The sequence below is a fragment of the Dysidea avara genome, chromosome 7, assembly GCF_963678975.1.
Source record: "Dysidea avara chromosome 7, odDysAvar1.4, whole genome shotgun sequence".
NCBI lineage: Eukaryota > Metazoa > Porifera > Demospongiae > Dictyoceratida > Dysideidae > Dysidea > Dysidea avara.
The window spans coordinates 36,693,574-36,709,062 of record NC_089278.1 but is presented as its reverse complement, the minus strand read 5'-3'; the positions used below and the strand labels follow the sequence as shown (position 1 = coordinate 36,709,062).

Below are 15,489 nucleotides of genomic sequence, written 5' to 3'. Positions count from 1 at the left end.
CCTTTTATGCCAGCATAATCGGCAGGTTCCTAGGTGTGGCCCTATACATGGATACATTGTTAACAGTTCACACAAAAGAGAAAGAGAAATGATCATTACTGCTTTTTTCTGCCTACCTTCCAGTCTGGTTCACCACATAAACATGTATGACACCTTATCCTTCTACACACTGGATGATATTTCAAGTGCTGCAGAGTGTAATATGTGCCAGTAAAATAAATTTTCACAATTGCTCAATCAGAAAGTACATTGTAAAATTGTTAATTCTAAACTTTAAAAATAAGTAATTATTTTACTCACATGACTTTTATATGTCATGATTCAGTTTGAATAATGTTAAAGCTTTCCCTATACTCCTTAGTGTGTAGAAAATGAAAGCGTTTCCAAGAAAGAAGTAACAATGGTGAAGTTTCTACTGTGCTGTAAATAAATTCCCATAATTTGCATGCCCTTTACTGTAGGAACACATAACAATGATCAAGACACACGATAGTGTGGCGTGCCGGCAAGAAAGCCGGCACGCCACATTGTGAGTATAATTATTGGAAGAAACAAAGCACTATTTTCATGCATACGTAGCTCCGTGCTTCCTTCACGAATTGGAATCATTTGTATACTGCAAATGTCCCTTACCTTCAGCACCCCACATACCAAATTTGAGCAAAATTGGCAAACGCCACCATGAAATAGAAGCCTTTAAAATCTGCTTAATTTCTTTGTTTTTTTCTTCTTCGTTTAGGGGGCTTGGGGGGCTTAGATTATTCTTTTTGCACACCTAACAAAAATCATTATAAAATGCGAATGTGTAGCTCGATTGTCTTGAACTTTGGTACACTTTGAGAAGAAAGGCTTGTGGATTAAAAGTAAATATAAACACTCGGGTGTCTATGCAGGTAAATATGGTATTGAATAACAATTAAAACTCTTTAATTGGGTAGTCACCAGAAATCAGGATATGTGGCCAGCAGCACCTGCCCATGTACTGTAATAAAGTTAATAGTAACATGTTGTAATGATTGTTGTTGGTATATTAGTTTCAGGATATATTGTGCAAAATGATCAAGTTTGATAGTAACTTTATGTTGTAGCTATGTACATTGTACAAACATGACAGCTTAAACTACTCATTCACTTCTTCATGATTTGTGTTGTTGTAGGACAATTCGACCACACTCCATCATGCTGCTATTGGGGGAGATACTGCCATAGTGAAGGAGTGCATCAAGTCAGGACTGGATGTTAATGCCATCAATGATGTAAGCTAGTATAGTAATGAGATGTTGGTAGTAACTGTTGTGTACATGTTAACTGTTAATGTTGGTCACTCACTTGTTATTCTCTAGCCTAGTTGATTATCAGTTGTCTGTTGCTTCTCCTCCCACAAGCTAATGATTGTGGGGGTGGTTTGGTATCTGTACAGAGTCTTGGCTGCCTTTTGGGATAAACCTCCAACTCTACTGAAGGCCAATGGGAAAAATGGGCTTTACTTTGAGGCAACAGATACTTGGGTATAAGGAAGAATTTGGTGTCAGGAATTGTTTTCGCACCACCAAGTTCTTCATACCCGAGCATGATGATGGGTACAATTTATGCCTACGTGATATGCAGCAGCCATCCTAGGTGAGACCTCATACTATCACAGTCCCTCTATCAGGAATGGAGGTGCTGCGTAGCAACCAGAGCTAGTATTGCTCTGTTTGTGATGGCACAGAAAGAGGCACAAGTATGCAATGACAACAGTGTACCAGAATACAGGTGCACCTCCTTTGGCCTTGTAGCAAACATGTGCCAATAAAGCAGGTGACATGTTGGTACTCCAAATATGTGCCCATCAAGCAAGAGGCATGTTGGTACTCCCAGTGTGAGAGGAATAGCATTTGCTGGCTTTTGCGGCGTGCTGACTTCTGGTAGCATTCATGTCCCTTTAAGGGGTTAGCATTAGCTACGTGTTATGGCCAGTGGCTGTGGTAGTCTGATCATGGTGGTGGACCAGCAATTTCAATTATGTAATCTGTGGACTGGATGTCTGACAGCACCATCTGCATTGGTAGAGAATAACACACAGCAAGGAACACACGTACAGCAAAGCAGTAACTATAGTGTAGTGAGCTGTGTTATGTGACTTGCCGTTATGTATGTGTACAGTACAGTAGCTATGCACCATACAGGCTGCTCTCCAGCAGTAGTGGTCTGGACACTAATACAGATTGACCAGAGGTTGTTTGGTTGTCAAACATTCCCTGCATATATAGTGTTTACACATTCAGTATATTCAGACACATGTACAAGGGTATGTGATTCAATGTAATTTTAGTATGCAATTGAACGTCTGCCTTGTGAGGTAATCTGTCGGGTGAATTTATACAAGTATATAGGAACAAATCTGTCTGCATGCTTACGGCAACCCATTGGCCGCTGAAATAAATTGTATACTTGTGGCTATGTGCTTATTCCTCTACAGCCATATTACCTAGCTAGTGAAGTGGTGGGAGAGATATGGGTAAGACTCTTGAGTAGGTGATGGACTGACCGTGTGTTACGTACTTGCTGCGCATGCATTGTTACTCCAAATAATGCTGTTTTCTAGATAATTCTCTCCTTTAGCTAGCAAAGGTGTGTGTGGTGTTTGCTCCCACCATTAACTATGTTTAAAGTCTTTAAACTTCATTTAAACAAGTAGTATTGCTGTGGGAGTGTGTAGCATTAAATGATGTGTAGAGTTATCATGTACATTGGTGACCTCTATGATCATGTGTGTATGTGTCTGGTGTAGTATTGATTGTGTGGTATATGTAGTGATGTGTATGGGATGACATCTCACTGGTCTGTGTTACTCTGTGGGAAATTGTCATCGTCCAATTTTGCTTTTATTAAAATTGAAATTGCAATAGTAATGCTCAAAAATAAATCTTGAATACTATGTTGTGTGTGTTATGTGTCTGGTGTAGTAGTGATTGTCATATGTGTATACTAACATTGGTGGAGTTCTCCTAGTAAGTATGTTATTCATTCAATTAGGGTGATAGATTATGACTGGTAACTGTGCGTACCCTACGTGCAGAACTTTATTGCCTTATATAGAAGTTACATACATAAAAAGCTGATAAGCATTAAACTATCTACTAAAGTGTATGTATAGCACTGATTCCTTCCTGCTCCTATACTACGTTACAATCAATAGCTGTCATCACCTTCCTTGTAAAATTAGCTACTTTGTAAGTACAAAACACTTTACAGTGTTAGTGTTTAGGAACAGTTAGGTAGAAAGAATAAAGGTATAACATGAAAAGTTACAAATGTAGTTAGGTAGAAGTGCCAGTAACGATGATTGTAGTAAAAGGTTCAAAATCTGCATGAAGTACAAAAGGTTAGGTAACATCAAGGAATTTCTCTTACCATCTCATCATTAGAAGGCACTTGTCCTAACCACTGAGCCATACATCACACACAAGTTAGTGCATCATGTAAATTACACAAAGAATTCTAGTGATGTGCCATAGACAACTTGTTTATATGGGAATTTCTTTTAGCAAACTTGGCAAAGCCAGATCATGAGCATTTCATTTGACACTAAAACTACTTTGATATGTGAAGTGGTTTGTGAGATGCTTTTACTTTAAAATTACTCATCATTTGATTCAAATTCCTGACATTGAACTAATTGCACTGACTCTATAATTAGGGGACACCACCAACGTTTCAACAACTACATGTAACACGGTGACCTATCAACACTCCTTATTTGCTAGGACTATCCACCTATAGTACTCTATGCTAGAAGATGTCTGATGTAAATGTTGTGAAGATTTAAACATCTAATTCACAATCTGTACCTGTGACTCGTTATTGTAAAGTAGCCAGTGACTGTGTATATTGTACTGCTTGTATGTGCAACTGGTTAAGCAATAACCCGCTGTTTTGCAAAAAAAATTATTTAACAAAATAAACTGGTATGCCACATAAAATTTTTGTGCATATTTTAATTGCTTCAGTATGTGATAAAACAAAATTCAAATCAATAAAACATATAAACCATTGGATTTGACTGTTCTGGAGAGGAATAAAATTCTTGTATAGTGTCTATACAGCAAAGGGCACATGATGAGAGCATGTGATAGAAATAAAGTTTACTGTTGTTATTTCTTAGTCCTTCTTTGTGGAAGAATATATAGGGAAAGCACTATACCTTGATCATGTAAATGACAGTGATGTTTAATAACTTGGGTTTTCAATGTTAACTTTTTTGTAAGTAGGAGTGTATAGCATAAACAATAGGGCAAGTGCTGTACTGTAGGTCAGGTACCTGTGTTATTGTTGGGTTAGTAGTGTTGTATGTAGTGTCACTTGTAACATGATGATTTGTGGTTCTGTTCAAGATCACCTCAGCATCAAAAAGTGAACGTGCATTTTCTACACATGGTGGCTTTGTATTTAGTATTGCTACCTGCCCTACGTGCAGCCAGGGAGCATGTGACAACCAAGCATTAAACATCAGTGCCATTCATACCCTGCAGCATGCGTGGTGATATTACTTTTAAAGTGCATGAGCCTTACACCACCATCCTGCAAAGTACAGCATGTATACCACAATGATGGGAAACATGCAGATACTCCTGAACCTGCAGAATTGCAGTAGCTAAGCTAAGGAAACTATAGTAATGTGATACTTACAATGATGTGCATTGTTCTAACCTGTCCTATTCTGCAGGCTATACATGTAACATCATTTGATAACACGTAACTTATATTATGACAACAAAAGACATTTTCACTTTAATACCGTAACATTGGTACCTGCCCTACAATGCAGAACTTGCCATATTGTGTATTATATGTTATGCACTATGTGCAGGACCATCTCCACATAATTTGAGACCAAGCATTCAAATTCTAACCAAGCCCAAAAGTGCCTTCAGTATATATGACCCTAAATACTTCCATTAGATTGTTACAAAATTTCAATGGAATTTTCTATTGACTAACTTCCTGCCTGCCTAATGTCTTCAGGCAAGTGTAACTCGATAACAGCTAAAGCTACTGGCTTATTTTTTTCACTGTTCAATGTTGCTTCCTTCCGAGACATGCCTTTTGGCATACTGCAGTACGTACAATGCACACATCATGGACTTACCTTTGTCCTCCATTGTGTCCCATTTCTTTTTGCTGACAGCCCAAAGGTCCCTACGTTTGTAAACAGGAATTGTCATATTTCCGTGGTGAGTGGATTGAGTGCTGAGGCACTTACACTGTTCTTCATTTGTAGTGGACCGAACATAGCTGAAAACAAAGCATAATGGCCACTTCAATTTTGAGGGGAGTGTATAAACAGTGGAATGGGCTACTGGAATGGTGGAACAGTAATTGATAGCTGGGGTGTGTGTTCAGATGAAAACATTAACTCTGGTGCCATCCTTTCTTTTGATGTGGTTAGCATGGGTTTACCAGTCATAATAATGTTACAAAAAGATTAACAAATAAGTGTAAGGAAAATGTCTACTAGTATATCTGTAGGTGTAAGCGACCTCAAGGTCCCTTGTTTCCTTAATTTTTCTATGATCCATAATGAAACTTAAAATTCCCATACAATTGTATTCACTACTTGTTCTCAGTGTGTGAAGCTGAAAAGTTATCTAGCTAACCATCGCACTGATAACTCACCAGTTTTTGCATACATTGAATGATAGTTACATGCTAATATCATCTGACCTGCTTGAATGTTTTCATTTCATACATGCTATCATTCTTCCTGTTCTCTATACAATGTTGAAAGTCATAGTGATGTGGTTAATGTACACAAGTGGATTGTGAAGAGAAAAAACTGTCACCAAACAGCTAACATCTTCAAAGGCATAAATAATCTGTTGCTCTTCCACCAATAATTTCTAATGTATGTGTATATAGTACTTGATGTTGTGTTTCACTTTGTATAGAACGGTGATACCCCTTTACATGTTGCGTCATACAAGGGTAGTGTTGAAGCTGTCAAGGAGTTGGTGAATTCTGGAGCTAATGTAACAATGATCAATGATGTGAGTAAGAACATGTGATGACACAACCACATCATGTACCATGTCATAGTCTAGTCTGAGTGTACTCTGACATTAGCTTGTAAGAATGTATGTGTGTAGTACTGTGTGATGTGATGTCATTTTCTAAGTCACCAGCTTTATGTGTCATTGATTCACAATGTATTATGTAAGTCACCAGTAAGGATAATCAAGGTTTGGACTTTTCTGACCATAAAAACCAGCCTCAGTTCTCCTTCATAATGATTTGGCAACATTGGTTCAGCATAACCAAGCCCATAAATGTCTTCAAAGTGATCCCAAATCCTTCCAACAAGTTACTAATTTTTTTTTAATTTTCTGCTAACTGACTGACTGCCTGACTGATTGACTGATGTCTCCTGCCAAGCATAACTCAATTATTATTAATGTTACCAGCTTGATTTGTTCACTGTTTGATGTCGCTTCAGTCTGAGACATGTTTTTTTGACAACCACAGCAGACTTACTATTTTCCTCCTTTGTGTCCCATTTCTTTCTCTATTTGGGATAGTGCATAAACGAATGTTCTGAAATTCAAATGTTTGTTTGTTTGGGAGCATTTGAATACAAATTCATAACATTCGGATCCTTTACAGGGCACTCAATGTATATAATTAGGTCACATGCAGCTGAAAATAGTGCAGGACATGACACACACCAGGTGTCAAGTTGTTAACATGTACTTCACTATTGTTTACACTTTGTTAACAGCCTGTTGTCTACAGTCAGGTGCATGTGAAGCCAAAAATGCTATATACACCTGATGGCTAGCATGCCAGGTATAAGGTTGATTACATTGATAAAACTACTACTTTGCTACTGTTTAGACTCACTTCACTGTCTATGTCAAAGAGTATTTCAACAAGTAAGTGCATAGAATCCTCACAACAATAAGTCTTACTCCTTAGATTCAATAAATTAAAAATTTTGATTGTGGGTTTTAAATATTAGAAACATACAAATAATCCACAGTTTTTCATTCAAATGCTCAATTCTAGCATTCGTTTATGCACCAATTTGGGTAACATGGCTTCAGCAGCTGGCTGTCATGAGTATCATTCCATAGTGACAGGATTGGTTACAGAGACCCTTCTCATATTGTTCTTTGTTTGTAACTGGTAGAACATACTTGAAAACAAACTGGAATAGCTGTTAATTGATAGTCGGGTGCACGTTTAATCACCCAACTTTCTGGATTGATTGCAGAGGCGCTTCTTGTACTGTTTTATATTGTAATGCTGTGTATTAGGTAAAAGAAAGCTGATAAGAAGCAAAATGTCAACAACGCTGTTCAGTAATTGTTGATATCAGGGGTGTGTTTTATGTCTTGTCAGTGCCTTTTTTCCAGGGGCGTATGCAGGAATTTTGAAAAGAAGTTTCCACTGCAGCTAAGTGACTGTTATATTAGAGTAGTTGATATTACCTGACTGCTTTATTGAGTATCTCAATCTTTTCAGCAAAATTATAATTCAGAACAATGCTATAAGTGTTGCTATCATGTTAGAAACTATTATTTAACTACGATAAAAGTTTAAAATGTGTCCTATTTCATGATAGATTTCGGATTCTGGGAACCTGAAGTTTTGATTTCTTAACACAATGTTTCAAGTAACTCTAAATACCTTCAACGGGTTTCTGTGGAATTTTAATTTTGTTTTTAGCTGAATTTTCTTCTAATAGACTGATGCATTCAGCCAAGCATAAGTAACTCAATAGTATGGACTTGATTTCTTCACTGTTCAACATTGCTTTGACCTGAGACGTGCCTTTTGTTAACTGCAGCTATACAATGCATTAGGGCTGAAACGAATGTCAAATTTGAACTTCCAAAGCTCCTTGTAAGATAGCCGCTGATTCATGGGAGTGTCATTGCTTCAGTGCTGGCTATCACATGAGTTGTCTGTAATTCTGTAGTTGGTGGATTGATTGTGGAAAGGTACTTCTCATACCCTTCTTTGATTATAACATTGTATAATGAGTATAGAACATAGCTGAAAACGAAGTGGAATGACCATTTCACTTTTAGTAATACTAACAGATAGTCAGGGCACATGTTCAGTTATAATTTCTGTAGTAACAGGATTGATTACAGAGGCACTTTCCTTAACTGTTCCTCATTTGTATCACTGCACAGCAAGTGGAACATATCTGAAAACAAACTGGAATAGTCGCATTGCTTAAAGGAGGCCATCTAAACTTGCAGCTATACTGCAGTGGACATTTAACCCTATTGTCAGCCTGTACTGATCTGATGTAGGAATTAAATGTCTACCTGTAAAGCTACAAGTGTAGATAACCTCCTTGCTTCATTGCTTTTTATTTCTGTGATTTATTATTTCTACTTTTCCCTCACACAGATTTATTGACTAACAACTATCAAACGGCACAGTGGTAGAGACATCTTACATGATGAAAATCACTATTACGGAAAAATATTAGTCCATCTAACATCAAATGCAGCATTAAAAACAAGAAAACACTTACAGGCGGCTGGATAAGTGCTAAGCCACTGGTGCCAACCATTTCTCACATTCTACATTTCCTTTTACTGATAACAACATGGAAAGTAGTGAAAATGCACACCTGTGGACTACAACATTGGCCAACAACGCCATCAAGCCCGAATCACAAAATTTCAAAGCATGTGCTATTGTAGAGTAATGCTTACCCAATGCCTATACTAAATTTTGATGGTCTGTGAAACATAGTTCTAAGGTTATTAAGCGAGAAAGGAGACCGTGTTGCTAGTCAGGGTGTGCTCCATATAACAGTAATCATGCAGTGGCTGCTGGTGCCATTGTACAGTAATTAGCGTTGTGACAAGCTAATAGTTTTAAAGTGTGAATAATGTTAGTTATATCAACAACAGTGGTTGGACGGTCTGACAGAGCTTGTTCAGTTAGTCCACTGAGACACTTTGGCGGTCTATGGATTTCAGCATTTGTTCATGCATTACCACAAACATGCTGTCCAATTAACTTCGTACAGCTGCTTTTAATGAGTTCAACACCACCTTCTCTTATGGTCAGTAGATACCTGTAACTTCACGATAGGTTTGAGAAAATGTCCATTAACGATCGTTGATTAATGATTGTGCATGAGGATCACATCTCTTTATAATTTTGCTCAATCACAATAACCACACACCCTTATTATTGGTCTAGCTGTATCAATAATGCTAGCTAGTGCAGTCAAAATATGAAATAGTGATGCGTCCCCTGGTAGATGAAGGCTGGCTCGAGATACTCTAATACAGCAGTCACCCTAATAGAACAATCACACGTGTATAGCTGAATGCTATAACAACACTAACTTATGAAGTAGGGATAAAAAGTAGTGAAACAAGAGGTGAATGATGGTATTACAGCATAGCTCAGTGTGAAAATCCCTACTTGGCATTAAATAAAATTAACATGCCAATGTAGGGATTTTCCCACCAAGTTATGTTATAGTATATGCAGAGTTAAACTATTAGAACAAGCACAGTTGGTAACTTGGTATGGTAATTCATTACTGGATGTGATCAAAGAAGTAAATTCCTGGTGTGGGAGTGTCAAAGTGCCGCGCTTGGTGATAACTACCCTACAGCTAGACGGAGCATCTCTGCTACTGTGTGATAAGTTAGTTATCACCCTGTGGCAGAGCCATTTAAACTATTCATTACATCATATCAACCATGAATGGTATATTGGTTAGTGATGGAGCAAATAACCAAATATGGATATAAAATACACCAGTACAGCACTGACACCTGACAATGAAATGTTAATCCTTTATACAATGGAACTATATTCAATAAATGTCAAGAAAAGTCTGTGTGTATTTTCAGTCACTCCAGCAATCAGTCCCAGCAGTGTATGAACTTCTCTCAATAACCTCTGGCTCAATCATTCTATCTCATGAGTAATTCTCGACAGTTTTTAACCCTTGCACACCATGTGATGCCACTCCACGAATCCCAGACAAAGATCATACCTCAGGAAACTGTTGCTTTGTAGAAACGTCCTTCAAAATTTGTCTTGTTTAAGTTCTTCATAGCCACACAGAGTCTTTGAGGATTCTTGTAGTAAAGGGAAAAAGTTAAAAGGAATTATCAAGGCCAACCATAAGCTGGCTTCAGAACTTCCAATTACAAAAGGAAATGAGGTCTTCTAAAAACAATAGCTGTCACACTTTAAAGTATAAAGAACTGCACAACTAATCAGTTAACAACCTGCTGTACATATCAAAACGTATGTATGGGATTTGTCAAATCAAGCATTTTCAGGTGGTCAACATTAAAAGTTTTCAAACACTGCGTTAAACCTTTAAAAATTAAGAATTATGCACTAATATCTGTTTAATATCCTTTTTGAAACCTCAACTTGGTAAAACAGGCTGATCATAAAATCTCATCATTCCATGTCAGTTTTTGTCCAATACAAAAGACCTGTATTTTACACTACATGCTAAAACACTAATTTACAACCTTTAACTCACAAAATTTGTACAGCACACCATACAATAAAAGAAAGCCCTTCAATTTCTCTATCCAATTCCGACCGTACAAATGGGAAAATGTTGCCATAGCGACAGTTATTTACTGCTGATGATGACATAATACGCGCTCCATACATTAACCTATTGGAAAATTTAATTATCTCGCCGGGAAAATCCTAATTTACAAGTTGTTATCCTCAACCAAATTTGCTAAATTTGGTATCATTCTATGCAGCGAAGGATGCTTAATAAGACTCCGACCGTACAAATTGTTAAACAGGTTAGTTTATAGAAATATGTTTAAAAACACGTATTTTTACGGGCATTCTGAACACGTAAAATTCGTGGTACAAGGCTCCTTTCTAGCTTCCCCTTCGTTACTACACAAAGAATTTACACATGAATCGAATCGCCTTTCATCGAGGAATCTGATAAACCAAACTTTGTGTCTGTCAACCAAAATACGCGGAAGTTATGGCGCCTTGTTTAGAGGATGGTGTTATTTTATACGAAACAGGCGTAACCCATTCGGAAATCCGGAATATCTTACACAAGTTTTGATATGAGCCATCTTGACAACTCATCAAAATGCGGAGTAATCCGGACAAGCCTTTGTGGAAGCATTCTTTAAGATGTTTATGGTAGCTAATTGTCTGGGTGGTGTAATAGAGGCAGGTAACCAGGGAGAGATGTGCTTTTTAACAACAACTCTGTTTCCATACTAACAATCATATCAGAACACACTAGCTCAGGCTATTTGTCACATCAGTATAGTACTGTAGTATATCAGCATTCACTGAATAAAGAAATTTGTAATCAAAGTGAATGTAAGATCAGTGTCTGCTCTTTAATGATTGGATACTGTTAGCTCATAACTAGCCATGACCACTAGTATCGTGATACAGTATCATATCAAACAGTTTATTGATGTTGATACACAAAATGCAGAACACTACCATAAAACGAGTTTGTCACCCTCCCACACTGGCTGTACTTGGCCGCACGACACACTTGATATAGGCTATTTCCATAATTTTTGTAGTACTCTAATAGAGCACACTTTTTTTCTGAACACTTCAATACAATGCATATAGAATTTCCACTGATAGATCTATGAGTTATCATTCTAGTGTACTAAATCAGAACTTTTACTGATAAGGTAGAAATTAAGTGAGGAGAGCAACTGACAGTAGTGGCAGAGTAAAGGGCATAGGTATATAGGTGTGGAGGTCGCTGGTTCAAACCCTGGAGATTTTTCCAACATTTTTGCACACATTTTTCACTTCTCAGTGACTGTTCTATTAGAGTATCTTGATCACATTTTCACATGCTTGGTTTTGCTTTATATCTCCTCAGCTAATACTTTTAGTACTTTCAAACCACAAAAGGTTTGCACTGTGATAATAGCTTCATGTACAACCTGATTATCAAGTTATTCCATCAAATGGATTACCCTGTAGGCATGACAACAAATCGTTGTTGTAATTTTCAAAATTGCACATAATTCTGTTATTTGTGGTTCGATCTGCATAAAAATTGGGCTGCTAATGTGCTGCATTATGTCCTTACAGCCCACCAAATTTGAAGTTAATGGACTAAAGCACGCATGAGTTATTGCAATTTTTCTAAAGTGTACGAAAAGAAAATTTAAGTAAGAAGAAAAATACAAAGAAAATAAGAATGCTCATATCTCAGCAATGGCTCGGAAGATTCAGCTCAAATTTGTATTGGTGGTGCCCTACCCTGAGGGAGTTTCTGCAGCGAAACTGATTAGTTTCCGTTCAGGCACTATTGAACTACAAATGCGTTAAACAGTGTTTTCTTGGTTCCTGTAAAATACACACTTGTCTGTCGTGCATCCACACTAGCTGTACTTAGCCACACGACACACTATCATGTGTCCTATTGATGTCACCCTTATAATGGGACATAGAGCAAATAGTACAAGCATTTATGATACTTAACAATTTATTGCAGAATCATTATTGTATGACAGAACAATTACAAATAATATGCACTTACTTACAGCCTGCCTCAATGACTTGGAATCATTTTAATATGGAGCTACTTGTACAAACAAGCTATTTGAACCTGGTAGATGAGGTTGTAAATGGCTTGCATGCTGGAAGGTAATGCAACAGCACTGAGTACATAGTATATATGTAGCCACAAAAACAACAGTACTAACCCAGTGAAGACCGTTAAGTAATTAAAATGCTTGTTTGCTGCAAGCTCTTGTCAGCGATACAATTGTTCCAAGTTGTACTAGCTGGTGTAGTGGCTGCATTGCTGTTTAGTGAATTTGCTATGAATAAAACTGGAGGCTTAGAACAAATTTTTATTCACCGCAAAAATATGAAGTGAATTTATGACATGATACAGTCAATTTACTATGCTACTGTATGAACAAATTTTAAAATTAACACTTGTATAGCTTGGATTATTGTAGGTAATATCGCATTACTTTATGTATCAAGAAACATGGTAGTGTGTTTTGCAGCCAAAAAAGCTGACACTCCACACCATGCAATATTGACAGGAAGAAAGAAACGTGATTTTCAGTCATGCAAAGCTCCACGGTCCCTTCTGCAAAGCACACCATTGTTGTATTATAGCTGTCTGCCAGGTAGAGCAGGCCACACAGCAAATTTGATTGAATTTGCCCCAGCCATTTGTAAGAAAAGTTTCGATGTTTTTCTTTGTTTATTGTTTTCTTTTCTTTGTAAGAGTATATGGGGCTGATTTATTCTTGTACATTTTGCAAAACTAGTTATAAAATGTAAACGCGTAATTGTGATTATGTTGAAATGTGGTACTGATAAACATCATAATAAAGGTGAATTTGTTTATTAACTTTGCAATGAATCTAATAAATATCCACTATGACCTGAACATTTATTTACATAATAAAGATTGAACTTTTGTCATGGCTACAGGGTAAACCACTTATGGGAATTACTTGAAATATTTGTGTACATTGGCCTAGCCATCATAGTAGTATCTTTTGATGGTTTGAAAAACAAAGCAATAACAGCTACAGTTACAAAGCAAAACCAAATAAGTGTAAAACGAAGGTTCGAGATACTCTAATAGAACAGTCACAGGAGGTAAGAAAGTGCATGAAAAATGCACAAATAAACTTGCCAGAGTACAAACCAGCTACCTCCATACTGATCACCCAAATCCTTACCAGTGAGCCACTGTTATCACAGTTGTTCACCTCACCTAGTTTAAATAAAATTCCAGCTTAATAGTGAAAGTTTATAATTTCGTAGATCTACTACTGGAAATTCTAAAACATTCATGCGTATTAGAAGTCCACAAAAATGTGTGTATTGTAATAATGATAACAAACAGTCAAATATATCATGATGTGTAATACAATACAATTATAACTTCTGTCTTCAATAGTCATTGTTGTGCCTGTAGATAAGAAGTAATGTGGATAGAAACAAACCCCGTATATGTAGAGCACAAAAAGAAATGAAATCCACACAAAACAGCCAAGCTATGGAAAATGTTGTGGCCCTGGGTGTGAAATCAAATGCGGCAACCAAGAAATAGCTGCAATGCTAATATCAGCTATACATTATTGGCATTAACATGATTGCAGCCATTTTTTTGTCTCCACCTTTGATTTTACAACTCTTTTCACTCAAGCTGCACCCTGTGTTCACAGCTTGGCTGTTTTGTGTGGATTAATATACAAGTGAGATTGTATATACAATTGAGAGTAAGGAATATTATAGAAATAGAGCAGTGAAATAAGGGAGGTCACTGCAGCTATACTATAGTGGAAAGTTAATTCTTGCTTAATTTGCATAACTACAGCACATTAATAGTGCATCCATGACTAAAGTGAGGATTAATTATCCACTACACTACTATACAGTACTATATTTTTACAGTAATGTTTCTTCAAATACAGGCATTAGTACAATAGGTCTTTGAGTAGTGCTTATTCATTTATAAGTGCATGTTCAGAGGAGGGCTACAGAGTCAGTGTACTCTTGTACACATGCTCTAGAAATTTAATGCATACTCACAGAGATTCAGCCGGTTAGCCTTGCAACTAGGCTTGCATCGAATATGTCAGCACAATAGGCTATAGAGTGGTTGGATATTTCAAACTATAAAGCTTAATTCTGAAAATAGATCAATACTCCCTATTAGAGCAGTCAGTGGAAAATGCAAGCTGCAACCATTCATTGTACTTAGCTCCTTAGATTGATACTCTCTAATAGAACAGTCACTTTATAGATTAAATACTCTAGTAGAGTATTCACTGATCAAGACAAGATTATGGCAAGAAATGTTAACTAACAACCTACGAGCATAGTGGGAACACTGAAGAGCACAATAGGTTAAAAATTTTGGAAAATTCCTGAAAGCATTTTGGATAAAATTTTGATTCATAGTATAGTGGCACAATGTAAAATCGTGGACTTTTTCATAAAACCATGAAACTTTCCGCATAAGTAGTATTCCTCATGACATTAATTTTCTGATATAATGCCATCGCAGGTTTGACCTTTGGTGACCTTTTTGGCCATTTTTGCCCAGAAATTTGATCATTTCTGTCTTTAATCTCCCTGAGACATTAACCCATTCACAGTGGCAACTGCCATATGGCAGATCGCTTTAATAAAACACTCGCTGAATACAATTTCGACATGCTTACACTGGTGTTGTGCATTTGTTAGCACAATGTGCCTATGCTGAAACACACGTGTTTACGGAGGTCCCGTTTCTAGGAAAGCCGGATCCTTCGTGCACTATTGTTGGTTTGTTATGCAACCCGGTAAAACTTTTCCTGTAAACAGAGTCGAGTAGTGTTTCTTTGAGTTGATGCTAGTGTTTTTGAATACTCTGAATCATTTCTGATGTGCTATATACAATAACCAAAGAAGACAGTCAAGCGTTTTTCAAGAATGTGGCATGATGTGCATACATGTGTTTACACA

At 37.0% G+C, this 15,489-nt stretch overlaps 1 protein-coding gene across 1 annotated transcript in view; it reads left to right on the top strand.

Moving 5' to 3' along the window:
• LOC136261216 (26S proteasome non-ATPase regulatory subunit 10-like) overlaps positions 1-15,489 on the top strand; it is a 37,281-nt gene that overhangs the window by 19,727 nt on the left and 2,065 nt on the right. Inside the window, exons 5-6 of the mRNA XM_066055190.1 lie at positions 1,158-1,256; positions 5,931-6,029. Coding sequence (XP_065911262.1) covers positions 1,158-1,256; positions 5,931-6,029 — 198 coding nt within the window. The remainder of the gene's footprint in view (positions 1-1,157; positions 1,257-5,930; positions 6,030-15,489) is intronic.